The sequence below is a fragment of the Chiloscyllium plagiosum genome, chromosome 6 (genome assembly GCF_004010195.1).
Source record: "Chiloscyllium plagiosum isolate BGI_BamShark_2017 chromosome 6, ASM401019v2, whole genome shotgun sequence".
NCBI lineage: Eukaryota > Metazoa > Chordata > Chondrichthyes > Orectolobiformes > Hemiscylliidae > Chiloscyllium > Chiloscyllium plagiosum.
The window spans coordinates 70,065,394-70,091,181 of record NC_057715.1 but is presented as its reverse complement, the minus strand read 5'-3'; the positions used below and the strand labels follow the sequence as shown (position 1 = coordinate 70,091,181).

Genomic DNA, 25,788 nt, shown 5'->3' with positions numbered 1-25,788 from the left:
GCACAGTGGTTAGCACTGCTGCCTCACAGCGCCAGAGACCCGGGTTCAATTCCCGACTCAGGCGACTGACTGTGTGGAGTTTGCACGTTCTCCCCGTATCTGCGTGGGTTTCCTCCGGGTGCTCCGGTTTCCTCCCACAGTCCAAAGATGTGCGGGTCAGGTGAATTGGCCATGCTAAATTGCCCGTAGTGTTAGGTTAAAGGGGTAAATGTAGGGGTATGGGTGGGTTGCGCTTCGGCGGGTCGGTGTGGACTTGTTGGGCCGAAGGGCCTGTTTCCACACTGTAAGTAATCTAATCTAAAAAAAAAGTCATTGCCATTTGCTCTATCAGCTGTTGTGTTAGTTTGATGGCATCAAGCATGCTATATGGACAACCTGATGGCCATAAATTACAATGGCAAACCTGCATGTTTTGGTGTAAGTGCTGGAGTTACTACAGAAAAAAGTGATCCCATTCTTTTACTGCAATAATGGAACTCAGCAAATGGCATATTACTCAGCCGCAGAGATGCTTGTAGTACCAGTCTCTAGGTGTAATGGAGTTAGGAAAAAAATTGTATTGGAAACTATATGTCCTTGTCACCTTGGTAGTTGCTAACTGACATTCTTTAGATACAAATGTTGTTCAGTGAATAATGAAATAGGCGATAAGCCTATTATTTGTCTTCTGTTCTCCATTATAATTGTTCAATCAGAACATGCTTGCTTGTCTTCAGTAGTGATAACTTGCATTAATATTGTGCAACTTGAGAAAAAAACACAGAATTCTATTTAACAAACACTGCCAATACTTTCACGACATTTTCTCTCATTTGTGAACTTACCTTTTGTATATTCAGGCCAAACCTTTCTGTGTAGTCAGACCAAATTGATTGTCATAACATGACTGAATCACTTTCCGATATCTAATATGGTCAGCTAATTCCTACAACTTGATAATGGTTTTATAGCTGCTTTGTCTGAATTAGCCAAAGTCACCGTACTATTTTAATTAAACTACAAGCAACAAATTATTTGACTGGTTTTGAATTGCAATTTTTCTCCAGTTTGTTGACAGCTCCAATCTAATCCAATTACTTTCTGATTATTAGACTGAAAGAAGAAAAATTATTTACCTTGTCTGAGAAAGCACCTCACATACAATCATTCATTATTTGTGCTAACCTTACCAAATAAGTTATGGTGATATATCAAAATTCTATTTAAAAAAAGTTCAAATTTATAATTTACACAGTAGAGAATAAATGTAGTTCAGTATAGTTTAAAAGCAAATGTACTTGTCTCTCAGTCGGTGGCTTCATGGGAAGGCACTGCTTCAACATACCTCTGTATGTACATCTTTTATATAATAATGGTATTGTCAATGAACCATTACTGCAGATAGGGTCTTTTTGATTTCTTTGGAAGTGATGATGGCAGTGGATGTAAATTGTTGATTGCTGTGACGTTGTGCTTGAATGTTTATCTACATTTATATAATGTCAAATAGCCATGATATTCAGATGATAAAAAGATCAGATGTCCATAAACATCAGGCTTCTTAGAAGCTTTCGACAAAACTTCCTGGAAATAAACCAGTTTTTCCATTTCGCTGTAACGTGCCTTTGAACCATCCATCTTCCCGCTTCTTGTGAACAAACACTATGTCACCTTCTTTAAGTTCAATCTCAGCCTCACTCTGAGGGGGATATGGGACCAGCACTCGAAATCTATCAAAAGAAGAGAATAAACTTTGATTATGAATCGCTTTGGCCATACTGCAGCATTCATACTAGTTGTCTTACATTCCTGCATTTAAATAAACGAGCACCTTTAACAACTTAGGAGCAAATTATTGCAGATGCTGGAATCTGTTCTGAAAACAACAAATGCTGGAGATCACAGCAGGTCAAAGAGCATCCAAGGAAAGCTTCTTCTACTGCTTAACTTAGTCTCCTAACACCTTCTGAACCGGAAGATTTCATAATTTTCTTTTAATTTCCAGACTATATAACTGTAGGCTCACATGTCATGAAGAACAGTATATTTCACGATTCTTTAAACTAGTTGGAAGAACTCAGTCAATTTGTTGGGGAATCCATTTGCATGTCTTGCAGATACAACATTTTGAGCAGAATCCTGATGTTATTTACCAAATCAAATGACTGATAAAGTCACAAGAATAAAATATTGTGATATACAGAACTGCAAAGCTTGTGAACAGAAAAACCACTCATCAATTCAACATCATTACACCTTGTATCATTCACCTCTGTAGTCTGGATACAGATTCAATTCTCTTGAGTTGATGTTTTTAATGATAATTCTAAAGAATCCAAATTGAAAAGCCTCTGGTATTCACAAATTTGTAATATTTTCCAATTGATAGTAACCACATTCCAAATGTATATCTGGCACCAAGTGTAGGAGAAACTTGTATCTATACACCATTTTACCACAACTGTCAATAAACATCTCAAATCACTTCATGTACATTCTTGAATGGCCCTGTCAGTTGTTATGAAGGGAAATATATCACTAATTCATATCTCTAAAATCAGAGATAAATAAACTCACAAAAAAAGTCATGCCTTTTTTGGCTCATATCTACTTGTGATTTTAGAAATGATATATGTTTCTGGAGCTTTATCAGAAGGAATTTAGAATGCCATTTAACCAGAGCCCTGATCTGGAGATGTTGACTACTTTCCATCTATGTAGCTATGATTCAGTTAGCCAGCTGGCAAGAAAGAATAAAGTTAACAATTATAGAATTACTGAGCCAATGCTGTATAAAGCTTTAACCTGCAATTAACTCGTTCCGAAAGGAGATGAGCATATTGCTATCACCCTCCTCCATTTTCTTAGAGATGGCATGTCTTGCTGTATTATGCACTTTTCCCAGCAATATGACTGTTTTATATGACTCTTAAATCTCCAATCTACTGACTGAATGACAGGAACTCTGAAGTCTATAATCTGATTTAAAAAGAAGTTTATGTAGCATTCCAGATTATAATTTTACAAGCCATTTACTATTTATATAACTATACACTTCTCAGAAACTTGAGGGAAGGCTTAATAAATTTAAAAAAAGGCAACCAGCCTCCAACTTTTGACTTGATTGACGATGCATTGGTTGTTGCAGGGGGAACAAAAATAATTCAATGAGGCTCCACACCTAAGAGTTCAGGATCCTTAGAAGAGTCATAATGGGGTCAAAATGTTTCTCTGTCCAGAGATACTGCCAGATCTGCTGGATTTCTGCAGCATTTTCTGATTTTACTGCAGTATTTTGCTTTTGTTTTGGTTTGCCTAATAATTGATCACTGTCCCAGATTTAACACTAATTGGCGAATGGAGAATGTCTTAATGGAACAACACAGTACTGGATTGTGGACCAAAAAGAGTGGGGGTGTTTCAATCTATTTCAGCAACTTCACCTGCTTCTATCTTCTTAATGGGATCCTCCACATTGTCCAACTCCTCTTGCCAATTATCAGCCTCCCCCCTCATGACTTCCAATTGCCAGCCCAGCTTTGGTCTACCCATCCAACAGCCAGCCAATTTTTCAACCTGTCCATGGTCAGGACAAATATTAACATGCATTCAATTTGATACGACTTCAGTGAAACCCATAGTTCCAGGTTGCACAACCATTTAATGTTTGCTGCCAACATGTCATTTCCTAGTTCTATTTAAAATAAAACCTTGAAAAGATCATTCTCAGTATCTAATGTTTTCCTGTCTACTACATTGACCTATGATTGTTCATTTACAATGATTAATAATATCAACTCATCTTCAAAAATCCCCACACTCCTATGCTCTCTAAAGCTACCTCCTTTGCATGGCAATAATATCGAAAATCTTCCATCTTTTTCTTAATTCTATCTTTTCTTACCTTTCTCATCTCATCCATTAATGCCAGTAAAAGTACCAATACCACACATATCTTACACTTTATTGTACAAAACATATCTTGAAGAGGGCACATAATGGGGTTTGCTGGACTAACCACCTATTATACACACTGCCTAAATGTTCCTTCTGTTGATGTCTTGGTTCTCATGTCACCATTTGTTGGCATTCGGTGTAATAGCCATGCAGGAGATCCACTTACCATGGGAAGCTATACATTCTGGTGTATGTGCGATAGAATGGGCTGTGGGCATTAATGTGAAATCAGGATTTCAAACATGTGATTAGAGAAGGTGGGTGAGGGGTGGAAAGCGTGAATAAAATTTTAAAAAGCCAGGTTCAGTACTTTTGCAATAATTAGCTTTAAGTTGTCAAGGTTTGGGGAGGGTAGGAAGGAGGATAGGGAAGGAGAATTCAGGCCAGAACATTAAACCAAACAGAAGCTTCTGCTTCCCCATGAAAAGGAAAATCTTAAAGGAACATTTCATAACTCTAGGCTACCAGTAATAATAAACACGGGCTACTGACTAGGTTATTTAACCACAATGTTACTATAATCAGGTGTGTACACAATACTGGGAAGAGGAGAAAGTAAGATCTGTGGATGCTGGAGATCAGAGTCGAAAAGTGTGGCGCTGGAAAAGCACAGCAGGTCAGGCAGCTTCCGAGGAGCAGGAGAATCAATGTTTTGGGCATAAGCCCTTCAACAAGACTCTCCCACATTCCTGATGAAAGGCTTATGCTTGGAATGTCAATTCTCCAGCTGCTTAGATGCTACCTTACCGGCTGTGCTTTTCCAGTGCCACACTTTTCGACCGTGTACACATAACACTTGAATATTATGAATTCATCATCTCTTCTTGACCCCTACTGTTATTATGGCCTTTTCTCTGTGCTAGTTCTCTACAAGATATGGAAATGATTAATCAACTGATGCTACTGAAAGCCTGAAGGTTGAAAAACATAATTCTATAACAACTTTTTTGTTCCTTTTATATTGACTTCCTTGACTGTGTTTGTGTTCAAATTTGTGTTCAAATTTGCTTATAGATTAATTAAATGAGGGAAGCTTATTTATCTACCACTGTTGTCATCGCAGAATCCAGGAATTACAGCATACTAAGTTATAGCGTAGAAGGAGGTCAATTCTCCTGTCGTCTTTATGGTGGATTTCTGCAAAAGCAATTTAACTAGTTTCATTCCTCAGCACTTTCCCCTCAGTCCTACAAGTTGTCTTCTTTCAGGTGCTTGTCCAATTTCATTTTGGGAATGACAATTAGAACCTGTCCTTTAGATTTTTCTAAATCAGTGACCATCAGTTCCAAGTAAACATTGAGAAATTATTCTGTTTAAAATTAAATCCTTTAACCTCCTTCTGATTATTGATACCAGACTAATCATTCATAACTAATTATGATTCTTGAGTCATACAGCAAGGAAACAGACCCTTTGGCCTAACTCGTTCATGCCGACCAGGTTTCCTAAACTGAACTAGTCGTATTTGTTAGACCCATATCCCTCCAAACTGTTCCTATCTATGTACCTGTCCAAATGTCTTTTAAATGCTGTAACTGTACCAGCCTCTACCACTTCCTCTGGCAGCTCTCTCCATACATGCTCCACCCACTGCATGAAAAAGCTGCCCGTTAGGTCCCTTTTAAATCTTTCCCCTCTCACATTAAATCTATGCTCTCTAGTTTTGGGCTCCACTACCTGGGTAAAAGACCTTGACTATTCACCTTATCCATGCCCCTCATGATTTTATAAACCTCTGAAAGGTCACCCCTTAGCCTCCCACACAATTACTACACATAAGTTGAGAGTGAGATGCTGGAAAAGCACGTCAGGTCAGGCAGCATTGGATGAGCAGGAGAATTAATATTTTGGGCAAGAGCCCTTCATCAGAAATGAGGCTTGTGAGTCAAAGGGTAGAGAGATAAATGGGAGGGGGGTGGGGCTGTGAGGAAGATAGCTGAGAGTGTGATAGGAAGATGGAGGTGGGGATAATGGTGATAGGTCAGAGAGGAGGTTGGAACGGATAAGTGGGAAGGAAGATCCACAGGTAGGACAGATCATGAGGGCAGTGCCAAGTTGGAAGGTTGGACCTGGGATAAGGGGGGGGGGGGAGGGGAAATTAGGAAACTGGTGAAATCTACATTGATGCCGTGTGGTTGGAGGGTCCCAAGGTGGAAGATGAGGCGTTCTTCCTCCAGGTGACTGGTAGTTAGGGTGTGGCGATGGAGAAGGCCCAGGACATGCACGTCCTTGGCGGAGTGGGAGGGGGAAGTTGAAGTGTTTGGCCACGGGGTGGTGGGGTTGATTGGTGCGGGTGCCCCAGAGATGTTCTCTGAAGCACTCTGTATATAGGCATCCTGTCTCCCTAATGTAGAGGAGACCACATAGGGAGCAGCAGATACAGTAACGTGTGGAAGTGCAGGTAAAGCTCTGATGGATGTGGAAGGTTCCTCTGGGACCTTGGTCTACACATAAGTGTCTGCAGCTTGGGTCAGTTCCAATTAGCAGGAAACTCCTGGTCATTTCAGGAACCCTAATTGTGATAGAAGCTTTCTGACTTTCTCCGCAACTCTTCCCCATACAGCATAGCCAAGGTTGAGTGCTCTGTGATTTGAGAAAATTGAACTAACAACTCTGTGCTGTTTGATTTGATACACTTGTGCTGTACTCACACAATTTAACACATTAGCCTAAATGTTTTTTTCCAAAACTGTTTGGCTAAGTGAGATAACCGAGGTGTCAGTGAAGAATGCTACACTCGGATTCTCTGGAAATTGTTGGAAAATAACAGAACCACTTTACTGCCAAACAACAGACGGTCAAATTCAACTTCAATGGAGAAGAGGTTCAGGTGGTGTGTACAAATATCTGTCTTGTGTTCCACGGGCATTATGTAACATTATAAAATCATGAGATGCAAGAACAATAATCAACCTTTGGCCAGGTCACTGTTTTAGGCACGTCTTGTTCTTCCCTTATTTAAGAGAATAATATGAAAGGATAGAAGATATGATGTCTTACAGGAGATATTAACGTGCCTTGGCTATCACATCTTACTCACACTGAACAAATTCCCTCAGGATAGATTCTATAAAAATGACAACTATGAATGTCCTAAGGATACTGTCAACATGAATCAATGGCATAGTGAACAATCCCTTTCACTTCACCAGCTGCAGCATTCTATAGGTTTAATAAATATGGAGGCATTGTTAAAAAAAATGAGCTGATCCATTTCCTCCCAGCTGTGACTGTTCCATTTCATTTGAGGTAATACATCTCATGTTATTGACCTGTTCTCTTGAAGTTACATTTGCAAATGATACATCAGGGTCCCTAAAGCGGTGAATCGATCATGCTTCACTGTCAATGGTGAAATCAATTGTTAGCCCCTTGGTGAACTGAGAACAAAGCCTGGAATTCATTTGAAGGGGCAGCAGTGGAAGCTAGTATCATATTATCAGACATCTTACAACACTGTTCTTATTCTAATGAGGCACCAGCCAGATATGAACAATTACACAAATTAAGTACATGAGGACTAAAGTCTGGTTACCTTCTGAGGCAGTGCAATGCAATTATTACTGGAGTCAATATGCTACCATGCTGACCTCATTCCACTAGTCTACATAATTAACTACTTCCTGATAGCATTTCTGCTGGGTCGCCCTTTGTAACTTGAGTGTAATTGGAAAGTAATGGCAGCAATTGAGATAACTGCTTATCATAATAATTCAAAGGAGACAATGGATAATGTAACTTCAGACAAATGGGAAAATGTGCCGTGATATTAGCAGCAGAGGTACAGCAGGTCAAGTAACTTCCCTAATAAGACCTTATTTTAACCAATTCAATCTGTGCATTTCTAATCACAAAACAAAGGACAATCATGACATCTGAAATGCAGTATGGAGTGCTTTAGGACTACTACCAAGACAATACAGAGTGTTTTGTTTCTTTTGAACATATAGGAAATGGGACCCATATAAGCAATCCACAAGGGGAAATAAAAGTTATTACAATTCAGAATACATTTACCTTCAAGACAAAGTGCTTTAATATAAGTCTTAATTGAGTTTTGATACTTATGTGGACTTCTTTCGAAAAGGAGATTTCAGTTTCAGTGTCCCATGCTTTACCATATGAGAGGGTGTTACTTAACATTACAGTCTACTGACATCATGGCTAGAGACTTCTGCTGCCAGTCCTACTGGGTTTCTCCAGCAAATTCTGTTTTTGCTCATGTCAAGATTAGTCACTTGCACCTCACTTCTGGGGTTCCGCTCTTTTGTTCACGTTCTGACAAAGGGTGGAATGAGGTCAAGAACCAAATGTCACTGGCAGAACCTGAACTGAGCGTCAATGCGCAGATGCTTCCCTTGCAAGTACTGCTTGATAGTGTGGTGTCAATGACCCATTCCATCACTGTTGTTGATGATTGAGAACAGACTGACAGTATGGTAATTGACCAGGTTAGATTTGTCCTTTTTTTTAATGAAAGGACATACCAGACATTTATCCACATAGGTGGGTTGATGGCATTGTTATTTATTTTTTATATTTTTCTGATGGCATTGTTATAACTGTATTGGAACAGCTTGGCAGCAGCTGTGGCTAGGTATGAAGGACAGGTCTTCAGCAGTACTGCTGGATCATTGTCAACATTTGCATATCAAGTGTCTTCAGCTGTTTCTTAATATCACATGGAGTAAATTGAATTAGCTGATTTTAGCCTTATCTTCTGTACTGATGTGCTGGGCTCCCCTACTGTTGAAGATGGGGATAGTTATGAGGCCTCTATCTCCTGTTTGTTTGACTTGCATCACCATACACAACTGAATGTGACTGGATCTCTGCAGAGCTTAGATCTGATTAATAGGTGGTGGGATTGTTTCAGCCTCTCTACTGCATGCTGCTTCTGCTGCTTGTTATGTAAACGATCTTGTGTTTTGCCTTCACTGGGTTGATATCTTGGACTGAAATTGGCAAAGTGTGACTTTCAAGAAGGTTTTATATACACTTATGGGACATGGACATTGCTGACTGGGCCAGCATTTGTTATCCATCCCTAATTGCTCTTAATAAGGTGGTGGTGAGCTGCTTTCTTGGACTGCTGCAATCTATTTGGTATAGGTAGATCCACAATGCATTAGGGAGGAAGTTCCAAGATTTTGACCCAGCGACACTAAAGGAATGGTGATATTCTGGCCAGACAACAAACTTGCAATCAGTGAATGATCACTGCACCCAGCTAACAACTTTTGGAAGCCAGTATCTATCAAGTCCTGTCTGGCTTGTTGTGTCTGACGCTGAACTGGTTGTCATGATGAAGGTGATTTTTCTCTTGCAGTGTTTCTCCTTGTTCACCACATCCCCTCTCTGCTTGCTCCAGCATGCTAGCATTATGTGACACACTCTGTATACTGCAAGGTCGCCATAGATCAATCCAAGCATTAGAATCTCATCGTCCACAGCCTACTGTCTGTTCCACATTGGTCCTAGTGCAAGAACATGTCACATTCTATTGACTCCACTTCAGTCAGGAGGGTGTGTAATGGAGTCAGCTGCCATGGTTGCTGAGGTAACCCTTGTCTCCAATAACCATCCTTGTGAGACATCCAGCCCTTGAAATTAAACAAAAAGACTTCTCAAGGATATGGGCACTTTGGCAACTCCCAGGGTAACTGGTGTAGACTTTTAAAATGTGGTACTGATAATCGCAAATGACTTGCACATGAATGGAATGAAGCCTCTTCTGTTGATGAAGACTGCTGCATTTTGATATGTTTCAACAGAAAATGTGTAAAGTCTATAGCACCTTGTCCCTGGAAGATGCTAAATTTGTTAGCAAAGCCTATTGCCCAGGTGACAGCCCTGAGCTGGTCACAGGAAGACAACATGAAGCGCCAGGACTCAGCACAAATTGTATTAATAACAGCTTTGATATATTTGTGGGTTCAGGATTGAGAGGTCCCACATAGGTCTGTAGTGGAACCTTGGAAGCAGCCAGTTGCTCAAGGATTTGGTGCAGTTATCACCTTGACAACTGCTGGAATAAGATGGCTACCCACCCTTTCCGGTTGCAGGTGCAACTCCAGTGGGTGGTAGTGTTCTGTGGTAGTATTGCAGAGAATTACCAGTCTGCAACAACACTGGGGGAAATGGCACTGAGAATGATAGACTTTGGGCTGAAATCTGCATCCTGAGAGGAGCTTAGGCAGTAATCTTTTCAAGTGAAGGCCACTCAGAAGCCTCTGGAAGTTCCTACTGGTCCTAGGCTTGCTTACACATCTGTTCCTCCTCAATTTCTCAGCAAGTTTGTTCCACTGTGGCCACAACAACATTGACTCCTGCCATAATCCATTGGTTAAGATTCAAATGAACTCAGGTGAGGAATATCAGAAACAGAAGTGGTTCTTAAAGATGTGAGAGATTAGCTTTTGCTTCATTCACAAATGATGGTTTAGCAAAGTCTTTGATGCAGTCAAACATAGAAAACTCCAACACGGGAGTGTCTCTCATGGATCTTTGACATGGAGAACCTCATTTCGATGAATGCAGCATAAGTCATGTCATGATAATACATTACAGTAAGTGATTCCTGATACTTTGCCATCCCAATCCCTCCCCAGCTCATCACTCAAGAAAAGCAGCAACGCATATAAGAGCAGGTGGGTCAATACTCACAGTTCAAGGTAAGAGGGAATCAGTTCCATGACCTATGAGATCTTGGAATTTCTATTTGTAAATTGTGGCTTCACAGAAATGGCTATTATCAATCTGTGATGACCAATGATACAGTCATGATTGCTTGTGACTAGGACTTGTATCCCACCCAGTCGGACGGTTATATGCAGGTTTCTATGATTACTGCTGTTTTCAATCTGTACTGTGTAAGTGCCTGAGTAATGCAATTGCCCCTTGAAAGGCCTCATGTCGCTCACAAGGTCAGCCCACCTGCTCAAACAGAAAATCAACCACTTACTCCGTCCACTTTGGACATGGTTGCAGCTATGTTCCATTTCCATTGCGCTTGTCATTCATGTGAGAATGGAAGGCAGTGCAGGTCATACTTGAAAAAGTGAGTCTCAGGCTCAGCCTGGTAATCAAGGGCTACTCCTAAACACTTCTTTATTAAGCTCAGCACTACTGAGCTTCCACATGTTTCTGCAAACCTCTCCGAATTACATCCTCATCTCTCAATGTTATGCTCTGATCCCCAGGCCTACAGCTTAGTTATGCCAACCATTATGCTGCACTGTCCCAATGTGGAAGTCAAGGTTGCGTGATGATTGATAGCCCTCCTCCACAGCAGCAACCCATGTTCTTCAATGCCATATCAACTGTTCTGAGTTGTCCCTCTTCACAATTATTATCCCTGCTGCATTCCAGCATGCTGCTTCCAATGCTAGAATTGACTTTAACTTCCCTAGCACAGCAGCGGCCCCTGATTACCCTCCTTAACCTTCAATGAGCTGACCCCCAGGATTGACCATGGCCCATCTTTCTGACTGCCTTGGACATAGAGCCCCTGCTGAACCCTGACTGATTGCTCAAATGCTCCCTGGGGGAGTTACTGCAAATTCCTGATTGCGCTGGACCAGCAGGACTGGCCATGGCCCATTCCCCAGACTATAGGGATACAGATCCTGACTACCCAAGCAGCTAACTGACTGTATCCAAGCCACTGGACTGATATTGAAATCTGCCCTTGTCTTTCTGCACCAGTACCACCTGACTGAATGCTGTCTCTCTTGACCTGGCTGAGAATGACTCACTTTAGAATTTGAGATGTGACCATTTGGTTGAGGTATGTGCAGTCAGGTTGCAGGCCTGACAGTGATATAGCACCATATCCATTGCTCACACAATGGTGTTTCTGCACTACAAGGCAAGGCAAGACAGAAATGCTAAGATAATGCGGATATTGCCTGGAGAATAAGTGGGGGCCCTGGTCAGATTGCTGAGATGGATACTTGTCTCTCTTTAGATTAGATTAGATTAGATTACTTACAGTGTGGAAACAGGCCCTTCGGCCCAACAAGTCCACACCGACCCGCCAAAGCACAACCCACCCATACCCCTACATTTACCCCTTACCTAACACTACGGGCAATTTAGCATGGCCAATTCACCTGACCTGCACATCTTTGGACTGTGAGAGGAAACCGGAGCACCCGGAGGAAACCCACGCAGACACGGGGAGAACATGCAAACTCCACACAGTCAGTCGCCTGAGGCGGGAATTGAACCCGGGTCTCTGGTGCTGTGAGGCAGCAGTGCTAACCACTGTGCCACCGTGCCGCCCACAAAGTGTCCTGACAGCAGCATTATAGTGAAAGGTGCCAAAGTATTCCAATATGTAGCAATGAAGTGAAAACCTACATTGTAATTGGGTAGGAGATATACCATGGTGAGGATGTTATTTATTGAATGCCAATCTCCATGGATTTGGGGTTTCGCCTGCTATTGCCCATGGAATGTACCTGGCAATTTTGAGGATGACTGTCCAAGATCGAGTTCTGGAGAAGTGGTGAGCTGGAGTTGCCAGGTACCTGCTAAGGTATTCATGTCAGGAATAGTCACTATCTAATTTCTATCCCACCCAGGTGAGAATAGGAAAGTATCAATGAGATAAGATTAGCTACTAATGGCATGCAAATACATGCAAATAGACCGTTCACTACCCACTTCCTGTCTTGATTTGGAGATGCTGGTGTTGGACTGGGGTGTACAAAGTTAAAAATCACACAACACCAGGTTATAGTCCAACAGGTTTATTTGAAAGCATTAGCTTTCAGAGCGCTGCTTCTTCATCAGGTGATTGTTTCCAAATTAACCTGTTGGACTATAACCTGGTGTTGTGTGATTTTTAACTTTGTACTTCCTGTCTTGTCATTCAAAATGTGATTGCAGATTGGATTTCTTTTCTACATGTCGAGAATCTAATTTCTGCCAATCTTGCCATATTTTCCAAACTGACTCGCCATTGCTCATGTCTTTCTGGGCCTGGGAAGATTCCATCCTTATTTTCTGGTAGGCATGGTGCTGCTCCTGACATGCCCTCCTGAACTCTTCATTGACCGCGTAAACTTTTTAATTTTCAAACTCTTAAATATAATATAATAAGATATGTTTTTGAAGAAAGAATCTGCATACATGACACGTGATTAATAATGCAGCAGAGAAAGGTTATAAAGGATTAAACAATGTTCTTACATAAATTTTCCATATAAATGGAGAAATAATAACATAACAATCATCACACTACACATATTATTTCATTAAGGGCAGATGAACATTCAATAATATTTCTGTTGTTTTAATCTATAGTACACCTACCTTTCACAAGGAAGTGGTTTGAGATCTGGACGGATTGCAACCATGGAAGAGCACATTTGCCGAGTAGGTGGACAAATGGAAAAGTTGGAATCTAAGGAGCCAGTTTTCCTGTGGAGTGGCTCCATTCCCATAGTGCCTTGCATCTCACTTTCTAAAGGGCAAGAGCCAGCTCTGCCATGGCTTGACACTGGAGGAACTTCAGGACCCATGGCCCCTTGCAGAGTATTCTCTGCTGCTGCCTGTGGGGAATCGTGAGTTGGAGATACAGATGGAGGTGAGCGGGATTTCTTCTTTCCTGATGCTCCTGACAGAAGTTTTAAAAGTCCACTTTTCTTCTCTTTCTGCAAATTAAAAAGTACCATTTTGTTTCTTTAAACTAACCAAGACAAGATATCAGTTTTATTTTTGAGCCTGCTCTTTGCGAATTTGTACTTCTGTTTGGTCAATTATACTCAATTCTAGGCAGTTTGAAATCCCACAGCAGTCTTTTCATACATGGCTGTTCTGCTACCATGAACTTGGAGTAATATGCAATCAAAACAAATATTGTGATCAGTACTCTTGTAGCCTTTTGTGTATATTATACACTTAAACTGTTTAATTCTAGCTTAAATATATAACCAGCTGTAACAAAGATAGGCATTATTCAACCTGGGTATGTCAAACTGTTACTTATAAATTACTTTCCTGGATGTAAAATGCATGAAAACATGTAAAACAGTAAGGTACAACTTGGATCTTGCATTATCAAAATTATGAATATATATCTTGATGTTATTAACCAAACACTTGTGCTCATGTATCTGAAACCTGTTCCATGGGAAGAGTTAATAGCTGCTTATAGCTCACAGTTAGGAGACAAACAAATATTATCATCTTATATTCAGATATTATCACTTGCTTATCTTTTTTTCTTCTATCCAGCTATAACTAAACACTTCAACAGAACGAGGTTTAATATCAGTTGCTCAGGCAAATTGTTTGGAACACTTTCTAATTCCTGCATCTGACTGCAAGATTGCATGTATACACCAGACCTAATAATTTCAACCAAAATTTAATATCTAAAAGTGCAGAGCTTAGCAACTGGGACAAAATTGATGCACTATATTGTCACACTGATAATGTATTGCAGTTGCTAAAGGACAGTGGTATCAAAATATAACTGTGAAGTCCACCAGGGCTCTTCCAGGGTAGTCCATATTTAAATAATCCACTAGCCTGCTCAATCACATTTGGTGATAGAAGGATTTTTGTTATATAGATATTGTGCATGTATGGATTGTGCCCTGAAGTTATGCACTATGTGCTCAGCAATAGATGTTGTTTCCTGGTAGACCCTCTCTCTGCTTTAGTCTGGTGGTTCAAAAGCAGATAGTATGGTGGTTCAAAAGCAGATTGGTTCATAATGATGTCAGTTTACCTAAGTGATATACAGCTTATAATTCAAAGGCTCTTGTGGCACAGTGGTAGTGTCCCTTTTTCTGGTCCAGGAGGCCAAGGTTCAAATCACCTGCTCCAAAAGTGCATCATATCATCTCTGAACAGACTGATTCAGAAGTATCTACAGCCTATAGTTACATACCAGGTGGACGTTGAGTGTGCATAATTCTTTTCATATACGACACATTTGTTGTGCCTAGGAGTAAATGAGGGCTGCAGATGCTGGAGATCAGAGTCGAACAATGTGGTGCTAGAAAAGCACAGCTGGTCAGGCAGCATCCGAGGAGGAGGAGAGTCGACATTTCAAGCATAAGCTGTTCATTGAGAATTCCGGATTAAAAGTTTATGCTCGAAATGTCAACTCTCCTGCTCCTCAGATGCTGCTTGACCAGCTGTGCTTTTCCAGCACCATACTCTTTGCCATCTGTAGAGCCTGCAAGTTGAGTTCTAGTCAATAACACTCTACATCACAGAAACTCCTGAAATCATTGCAATCTGATGTGCTCACTTCATTTTGAAGAGAATAGGCCATGTATTCAGCTTTGTTGAAATACACCTTTAGATGATGGTTTCAATGAACTAGGAAATGTTGCAAATATCACCTGATCCAGCCTGGAAGGAACATTGCTGTAGTTGTGAGTACAGCTGAAGTTGTAGACTTGTTGTATTATTGCTAGACTATTAATCCAGAGAGCAGATAATGTAGAAGATGGAATTTGAATTCGATAAAAATTGAAATGAAGATTCTAATCATCACCAAAGAATACTAGAATCCCTACAGTGTGGAAACAGGTCATTCAGTCCAACAAGTCGACTCTGAAGAGCATCCAACTCAGACTCGCCACGCCCACCCCACCCCCCCATCCCTGCATTTCCCACGGCTAACCTCCTAACCTACACATTCCTGAGCACTATGGGCAATTTAACATGGCCAATTTACCTAACCTACACATCTTTGAACTGTGGGAGCAAACTGAAGTATTCACAGGAAATCTACGCAGTCACAGGGAGGGCATGCAGGCTCCATACAGACAGTCGCCCAAGGCTGGAACTGAACCCGGTTCCTGGTGCTCTGAGGCAGCAGTGCTAACCACTGGGCTAGAGTGCCACCCTGCTGTTCAATGATTTCCACAAATCCAATGTCAATTGTCGGAAAATCCATCTTGTTCACTAATGCCCTTTAGGGAAAGAAACTGCCATCATTACCTGATCTGGCTTTTACAGGACCCCAGATTCACAACAAAGTGAACTCTTAACTACCTTTTGGGCAATTTATAGAGTCATAGAGATGTACAGCATGGAAACAGACCCTTCGGTCCAACCTGTCCATGCCCAACCAATGTCCTGTACAGCCACAACATGACCTCCCAATTCCTGTACTCAATACTCTGACCAATAAAGGAAAGCATACCAAACGCCTTCTTCACTATCTTATCTACCTGCGACTCCACTTTCACGGAGCTATGAACCTGCATTCTGAGGTCTCTTTGTTCAGCAACACTCCCTAGGACCTTACCATTAAGTATCTAAGATTTGCTTTCCCAAAATGCAGCACCTCGCATTTATCTGAATTAAACTCCATCTGCCACTTCTCAGCCCATTGGCCCATCTGGTCCAGATCTTGTTGTAATCTGAGGTAACCCTCTTCGCTGTCCACTACACCCCCAATTTTGGTGTCATCTGCAAATTTACTAACTGTACCTCTTATTTGGAATGGGCTATTAAGGTTGACCTTACTGTGAATGAATAAACAAAAAGCAGGGGATTAAATTATTCTGTTTCAAATGTCCTTTTCATGCATGATGACATTGGGCTGAATTTTGCTAGCCTAACTGTCCATTTTGGCAAGTTTCATGGATGGTTCCTCTCCGTGATCCCTAGCAAGATTTTTCATGCTATTTCCCAAAACACACGACATTACCCAGGCCTCTGCAGCATCCTGGTAAATGGTCCCTTATCCCTCACCAGAGATGGGAATTCTCACCATTGCTGGAACTTTCTGACGTTCCTGGTACCAGTGCCATTTGTAATGCCCAGCCACACACCAAGCCGCTATTAGCCAGGAACTGTCTTTCGAAGTGCACATAGGAGGAGAACCAAAGTAAAATGCTTCTTAGGGCACATTAGGTGACATGGTTCATTGCACATAAAAGCACACATTGATAAATCTTTTTAAGAATTGCTATTTAAGAAGCAAGCCACACATCTTTAGTATCATCCCATCTAGAACCTAGTTTAAGGAAGTGGTACTCTTCCCAATGCTCATTGTAGCCTAACATCTTCTCATTGTTCAATGTAGAACTATGAAAGTCTTCAAATGTTGTTTGAAAATGATTGCTTTTATTCAACAATAGCATAAGAGAAGAAAAAAATCTAACACAATGAGGCAGTATTTGCATCTGGCAACAAACAGGGACCTTTTGCCTTATTAGCAGCAACAAATTTACCATTAATGCATGATCACTGATCAATGAACACATCCAGCTCCCAGCTACTGGAACTGAGTGTCAATCAACTCCTGTCCAGCTTGTAGTGCCTGATGTTGCATCACTTTACTGTGCAGAAGGTGATGTTCTTTCTCCTCCTTGGAAGACTGCCTCTGCTCTCCCAGCTCTACAGCATCATCACCTCCTCTCTTTGCCTGCTGCAGTTCTGCAGAATTTAGTATACTAGGATTATGTGGCACACTCTGTCTGGATTAGAATATAAACTCCAATCTCCTCCCCAGATTGATCCAAAGACTGGAACCTCACCTGCACTAGGCCTATCATCTGCTCCACCAGAAGAATGGTGGTGAAGAATGGGCCGCACTGAAGCTATGCATGGCCTCAGTTAGGGGCTTGCATAATACATCATAGTCATGGTTACAGAGAGTAGTCTTTAGTCATAGAATCATGGAGATGTAGAGAATGGAAACAGACCCTTTGGTCCAACTCGTCCATGCTGACCAGATATTCCAGCCTAATCTAGTTCATTTGCCAGCACTTGGCCCATATCCCTCCAAACTCTTAATATTCATATACCCATGCAGATGCCTTTTAAATATTGTAATTGTACTAGCCTCCACCACTTCCTCTGGCAGCTCATTCCATGCACGTACCACCATCTGTGTTATAAAGTTGTCCCTTTGATCCCTTTTAAATTTTTCCCCTCTCACCCTAAACCTATGCCCTCTAGTTCTGGACTCCCCCACCCCAAGGAAAAGACCTTGTGTATCCATGCCCCACATGATTTTATAAACCTCTACAAATTCACCCCTCAGCTCCCGAAGCTCAGGGAAAACAGCCCCAGCCAATTCAGCTTCTCCCTATAGCTCAAATCTTCCAACCCTGGCAACATCCTTGTAAGTCTTTTCTGAACTCTTTCAATTTTTACAACATCTTTCCAACAGAAGGGAGATCAAAATTACACACAATATTCCAAAAGCGGCTGAACCAATCTCCTGTACAGCTGCAACATGACCTCCTAACCCCTATACTCAATGCTCGGTCTGAAAAAGGAAAGTATAGCAAACGCTTTCTTCACTATTTTATCTATCTGAGAGTTCACTTTCAAGGAATTATGAACCTGCACTCCAAGGTCTCTTTGTTCAGCAACACTCCCCAGGACCTTACCATTAAGTCCATAAGTCCTGCACTGATTTGCCTTTTCAAAATTAAGCAACTACATTTATCTTAGTGTCCCAGTAGTGACCCTGGTAAGGCCTGGAAACAAAGCAGGAATATGATAATTATCAACCTGATAGGCATCACAGCAGCTTCCAGAATGCCTTGCTCAGATTTCTAAAATGTGGTACTGACAATCACATATGACTTGCACATTAATGGAATGGAACCTTTTTCTACTGATGAAGATAGTTGTGTAATATAGTGCTCTCATTGTGAAGTACGCACTGTCTATAGTACCCTGCATCTCAGCAAGCCAGCTACATTTGCAAAGCCCAAGTTGCAGCACTGACCTTGTCACTGGGAAACAGGGGAAGAACTGTGATCTACTACAAATGGCCTTGATACATTTGTGGATTGAAAGATCTCACAAAGGAAGCAACTATTTGGTCAAAGGTTTTGCAGAACTTTCACCTGGACATCCCCAGGATAGGAGAAAGTGAGGACTGCAGATGCTGGAGATCAGAGCTGAAAATGTGTTGCTGGAAAAGCGCAGCAGGTCAGGCAGCATCAAAGGAGCAGGAGAATCGATGTTTCGGGCATGAGCCCTTCTTCAGGAATTCCCAGGATAAAATGACCACCCACTCCTTCAGATTGCAGGTGCCATTCCAGCAGTTTGCACAGTTCTATGATATCCGCAGTGTGACATGACATTGAAACTCACTCAGCTGGTGGAAAAGGCATTGGGCAGCATAGATTTTGGGCCTTCTGTACCTCCTGCAGATCCTGAGGGAATGTTCTGCTGAAATCCATTCACTTAGAGGCTGCTAAGCAGCCACTGGATGGTCGACTGGTCCTGGATTGCTCATGCAATTGTTGCTCCTCAATTTCTCTATGCCTTCATTACCTCCACCCCACCCCCCTCCCGGGGCTGGATCCAATTTCAATGAACCCACAAGGAGTACACAAATAGTAGACAGGTCTTTAGTAATGTTAGCAGACAGCAGTCACATCAATTACAAATCCTCACATACACTGGTACATGGAGGATTCCGACAAGGAGGGCCAGGCAGCATCTCTGCATGGACCTCTGTTGTTGGGACCTCATTTCAATGAATTCAGCACAAACCAAGTCATGCAAATAAAGTAGGGGATTGTAAGTGTTACATGAGTAATAATACCTCATCTTTCCACTCCCACATCACCTCAGAAAGGCAGCATTGAAGATAAACGCATGATGACAAATACATGTAGTTCAAGGCGTGAGGAAATCAGCTTCACAGCTTGCGCAGCATACGAGATTTGGAATGTCATTGTGAATTGTGGCCTAAAAGTGAGATTGTTAGGGTGATTATTTGTGTTTCAGAGTCCATTATTTCTAATCTGCAGTGACTAATTACATAGTCAAGGCTGCTTGTGGATAGGATTTGTATCCAGTTGGACACTGCATGTATTTTACATGCAGGGTACTATGATTACTGACGACATCAACCTGTATTGTGTAAGTGTAACTATGTAAATGTAATTTCCCCTTGAAGGGTTTTGCATCATTCACAAGTACAGCCTGCATGCTCAGACAGATTAAAAATAAACTTACTCTGCCAATTCTATTTTCCATTTTGAGAGGTTGGATAGCAATGCAGATCGCGGTTAGCACCACACTCAGCCTGGTAATCAAGGCAGCTCTTACCCCACCCTGAACCTCTATGTTTCTTTCTTCCTTGCACTCCCTGTTCAGCCCATCAATACTGAGCTTCCAAACATACCTACACATCTCTTTGAATTATGACTACATTTCCCAACATCATTGCTAAGTCCTGGCCTGACAGCTTAGTCACGCCAACCATTTGTGCTGCACCATCCCTTCATTGATGCTAAGTTGGTTCTGAACATTTACAAACTCCTCCTGCAATCACCCATGCCTTCTAACACATTAGCATCTCCCCCACTAATATAAAGTATATCTCTCCTTCACGATTATTATCCCTTCTGCATCCCCGCGTATTGGCTCCAATCCACAGAACTGATTTCCCTAACTTGCCTACTGCAGCAGTAGTCCTTGACAACCCCATTGATTTTCATTGAGTTGACCCCTAGGACTGTCCTTGGCCCAATGTTACTGAGCACCTTGGATAGACTGCTTCGATTGATGTGTGACAGGATCCCAGAATGATCTCTGTCCATTTCCTCCATGAATCAACATAATTCTACAGACGGGTTGCACTGGACCTGCAGGATTGGTGTGGTCTACTTCCTGGACAATAGTGATATGGAACCCCTAACCCTGAACATTCAAGTGGCCAACTGATCATACCAAGCCCTGATACTGGACTGATATCAGACAATGCCCTACTTACTGTACCAGGACTGAATGCTGTCTCCCTTATTCTGCCTGAAGACTACTCCCCTTAGACATTGAGCCATGGCCATTTGGTTGATGTATGTGCTGTGTTTTGTAACATGTCCTACTGGCACATTGTGAAGGCGTGAGGTTGACAAAGACTAATGACTGCTGATAACCACGATAAACTGTTATCTGGCTTTGTATCTGCAATAAAACCATGGCAAGACAGGAGTAGACTGAGTCTTTCAGTTATGGCTGAGGGGGCAAAGCACAAAATGTTCAGGCAAAGTGGAGGTGCTGGGAGCACCAATATAGCTACATATTGGGTCAGTGCGAAGACAGTAAGCAAGGAGCCCTGAGATTCACCCTGGTACAATCTATCTGACTCTGGCAGTGGCATTATGATAAAACGTGCCAGTGAACTCCAAAGTGCAGCAGTGAAGTGCAGAACCATATTGAATGTGGGTCAGAAATGTGCCAGGAGCTGGTATGTGTCCAATGCCAATGTCCACACAGAAGGGATGCAAGTAGTAGCTGTGACCACACTCAGAATTGGCAGAGTAAGTTTATTTTTAATCTGCCTGAGCATGCGGGCTGTACTTGTGGATGATGTGAAACCCTTCAAGCGTAAATTGCATTTACATCGTGTTACACTTACACAGCTCTGAGATGTCTGTAACTGCTTTCAAGTTGGAGTCCTGGAGAAGTGAGTGGCAAACTGGGATTGGCATTTCCCCACTCTGACTTTCTTGTGGGGAACTGTCACCATCTCGTTGCCAACTGGCAGGTGGGCAAATAGGAAACTGCACATCAACAAGTCAATTTTAACAGCATTCAGTAGACCTCCCATGAGATTCTCATCTCGTTTGGAGAATTGGACATTTTTTCCTTGAGGTCAAGAATTTAATTTCTGTACCTCTCACCTATTTCCCCAATAGACACACCACTGCCCATCTTATTTAGGGGCTGGGAAGATTCAGCCCAATGTGTTTAAGCAGCAGAATTGTGTTTCATTTTACAGAAATTAAGTCACACATTTGGCTTTCAATTAACTTGATAACCTCATAAAGGTGCAAAGATTCCTTTCGGAAAGGCTATGCTTTCTATAAAAGTCTTGCATAATTTCATGGCTCAGACTGTTGGACAGGATTTAGAGAATGATTCAATGAACCTCAATTGATTATTCTATAGTAAAACATTTTCCTTCCTGTCCTCAGATACATTTTAACACTGTGTTCCATTAAAAAAAATCTTCCTTTTCTTTAATTAAACTGCGAAACTCCACAACTAATCTTGATGGCCATAGTGGCAGAACATGTACTTTTAATTCAAAATCTTCTTTGGGAAATTGACATACAATCTGTACAAGAAAAAGGTCTGTTAAAGAAACATTGCAATTTCTCACATGGTCTTACCCACTGGAACAATTGTCATGTCTATTCCATTGGGCTCCAGCTATATAAAACTGTACCAAAAATCTTTTATTCTTCGCAGATATCTGAGATGATGAGTCTTTTAAAGAAAAACCTATTTCTAAATTTTCATATTAGCGTTTCAGAATGAGTTTAATTCCTAGAATTTAAGTGAAGGATTTCACATTTCCTGAACCTGATCTGTTTACATATCTCTGCTCATTTGTGGCACTATTCAAACAAAGCAAGTGAATTTCAGCTATCTCTTTCTTTCTGGAAGGATACTGTTCAAACTGTAGCCTGGCCAGGGTAGATGAAATTCAGCCAAACGTGTCTACTGAGCCTGAATGACAATTTACAACTCACTAATGGAGTTAATTAAGGGCTGCTGGATAGCAGAAGATTGTTGAAATGTCAAGCCAGGGGCCTAATCTGAGATTTCAGCATCACTGCTTCCTAATAATTGGATTTTGCCAGTTTTCTGTCAGGCATTTGGATGGGGCCACTTGAGATAGAAATGTGCCTTGTCTCAACTGAATAGCTTTACAATATTAAATACAGAGAAGGGTAAAGTAAACCGTTCCTCCCTCTTAGCTAAAGAATGGTGTCTATGAGAAAGCATCGGCAATTCACAAAGTAAACGCAAAGGATCAAAACATAAAGCCTTTTGTAATTGGTTTCTGAATTGCTTCAATCATCACCACTTTAAGTATGGAAGGAAAAGAAAATTGCAACACTGCTGTTTAAGCTAGAATGCTGTACTGAGAATCATTTGCAAGAATGCATATCCAATGGTGGGGTGCACTCAGCAATAGTCCCATGGGATTCTGCTAACAGTGTGACAAAATTCAGTTATATGGCAACTGTACTGCCCTCTTAACACATTTCTTACGAATACCTGAAGGATACCTAGAGGTCTAACCATCAATACTGATACCAACTCTTCCATGAGCTCAGGGATCCCAAGAAACAGAGAACATTTGTGACCATGTGCTTGATTTTGTTGGAAGTTCTATGAATATTTTCTATCACCTTGATTTATTTGCACACTTTCTCGGATACTTTAAATCAGGCAATAGAACTCTCAGGTCTGCAGATGCTCTCAAACTGCTGCCAAGGTCAATTTTAAACAAAAATCTACATTTAAAGTTTTTTTTTAATGGGGATTCAATTTAATGTCGCATCCAAAAAACAGCACATTCAGCAATAGAGTGCTTGCTCATTGCTGCACTGGAGTGGCAGCCTAGATCCTGTGAACAAGTCCTGGAGTGAGACATGAACACAGAATATTCTGAATCAATGATGAGAATTTTTGGGCAGAACTCGGGACTGGACTGGAACTCATTTTATTTTGTTACATCCATCTAGTCTGAAGAATAATAGTATCTTCAGTCCCTGTGCCTTGCCTCTCAAGAATTACTGGGAGGTCAGTTAATTCTCATACCAGTGTTAGGCATCCCCACCACAATGAGAACATTTTGAACATTTGCCAAAAGAAGGGGTAAGTGTCTTTTTAATGAAACTGTTCTGCTGCTTAAGAGATGCTAATGTAACTGACTAATAAAGTACTTCAATTGAGTCCTATCAATCCCCTTTAGTAAAACAAACTCTGAAAAGAAATCACACTGCTGAAATTTTGACTAATGATCCCAGGCATTACATTCCCAGATGGGTTTCATTTCCCTTGCTCTGAAAAAAACATGTGTATATTAGCCTCAGTGCAGGCTCTAGTCTGGAAGCATTAGAAGGCTAAGGAAACACTTCATCTAGAAAATCATCCAATGACTTCATGCCTCCCAAGGACAGGTCGATGAAGGTTAAGCATCAGCCATATCCTGACAGAAACTGCCGGGGCTCAATGTAGCCCGGCCCTGCCAATTTCCCATGGCAATAACACATGACAGCCTGACTTAGTGCTGAAGTCCAGAGCTGGTCCAAAAGGAATGCAACTTCTGAAAATTTTACAAGGCCTGTCAGCAGCGGAGAAATGATGGCTTAATACTTCGACATAGAATATTTTTCAGAGGAAACCAAAAATCTAGCATATCGCCTTTGTAGGATCAGTGAAGACCAAGAGGGTCCTAAGAAAGGTTGCTGAAACAAGAAACAGCTTAATATGGCAGTATTTTTTAAAGGAGCTAAAAGTTGCTGAAAGGTCTTCTCAGCTTAGCCATGAAAAGCTTTACAAAGGCAGAATTTGACAGAAACAGGTCCAAGATGGGAGAGCTTATTTTGAAATGTAAACAGGAAGGTTTGGCCAATAAATCAGGGAACCAGCTAAACTCTGAAACTAATCAACACTCAACTCAGAGGACAGAATCCTAAAAGGAAGTTGAGGCACTGCCTCTGAAATCTGAGTGATTCTAGATGATGCACTGAGGCAAGGGCATCAGAAGGTGAAGAGGACAGTGCATTGAAATGGCAAAGTTAAAAATCACACAACAACTGGTTATAGTCCGACAGGTTTATTTAGAAGTACAAGCTTTCCGAGCATTACTCCCTTGTCAGGTAGCTACCTCTGAAAGCTAGTACTTCCAAATAAACCTGTTGGACTATAACCTATTGCACTGTGATTTTTAACTTTGCTCACTCCAGTCCAACACCGGCATCTCCACATCATTGAAATGGCAAGGCAGAGAAGTAGAATCATTATTGCGGGCAGAGTAGAGCCATTCTAAACTGTGTTCATCTAATCTTCATCATTATAACTAATCTTGTTTTCCAACATTACCATATTTTCTTTTTATTTCTATCTTCTTCACTTTTTAAATAATCTTGAAAGGCTTTTACTAGCCCATACTTTCAGCAAAACAACTCAGATCAAAGATTCTGGGTCAAACCTATTCTTCCTTTTGTCTTATAACTGAGATCCTCTTGCACAAAACTTTCAGTTGTTGCGATTTAATTGACTTTTGTTTTTAACAAAGAGTCACAGTTATAGAGGTGATGTTATTTATCCGACAGCTGGTATTTTCCCTAGATATTAACTAGAGGACAGGTGAAGGAATTAAATAAAACCAACAACAGCTTACATGTGTGCAAATACATTAAGAGTTTAAGCACAGAAACTGTCATGAGACTAACACAAATTTCAATAGGCCCTTTTTTTTGCATTAATAATTTGCACTAAGTTTTGGAACGTGGCCAGTAGTCTGGATTGATTTATGATTTTCTTGTCTTTTGTTTTTCTTTATCATTTAAAGAGAGTTGCTGAATGAGCTGTTAAGATAGCAGCAGTGAATCATTGCAAAGGGTACAGAAATGAGAGATTTAATTCATGTTCACAAAATCATAACATTCGTTTTTCTGAAATTCCACTTCTGATGTAGTTAGAGGTACAAAAACAAACTATCCAAGTCTTTATTTATTATTAAATAATTTTATGCATTTTCTATTTAATTCTCTATCAATGATATGGAGGTGTCGGTATTGAACAAGGTCAGAAGTTACAATGACACCATGTTATAGTCCAACAAGTTTATTTCAAATAACCCTGTTGGACCATAACCTGGTTTTGTGTATCTTTGGACCTTACTGTATCAAGATTTTGGTTATGGTTCTATGATACACCATGTATAAGTGAATTAGATTTTGGGTTCATGGAATGCAGCTTGGAAGCTGACAGATGATACAATAGTTTGTAACTTTATGAATAGCGAGGATAACAGTAGCAGATTTCAGAAGGACTGAGACAAACTGATGAAACAAATAGATACATGATAAGTGC

At 41.0% G+C, this 25,788-nt stretch overlaps 1 protein-coding gene across 1 annotated transcript in view; it reads right to left on the bottom strand.

Annotated features, from left to right (window-relative positions):
- Positions 1–215: 215 nt before the first annotated feature.
- LOC122550681 (E3 ubiquitin-protein ligase SH3RF3-like) overlaps positions 216–25,788 on the bottom strand; it is a 372,141-nt gene continuing 346,568 nt past the window's right edge. Inside the window, exons 9-10 of the mRNA XM_043691783.1 lie at positions 13,258–13,598; positions 216–1,709 (exon numbers count right to left, since the gene is read on the bottom strand). Coding sequence (XP_043547718.1) covers positions 1,541–1,709; positions 13,258–13,598 — 510 coding nt within the window. The 3' untranslated portion in view covers positions 216–1,540. The remainder of the gene's footprint in view (positions 1,710–13,257; positions 13,599–25,788) is intronic.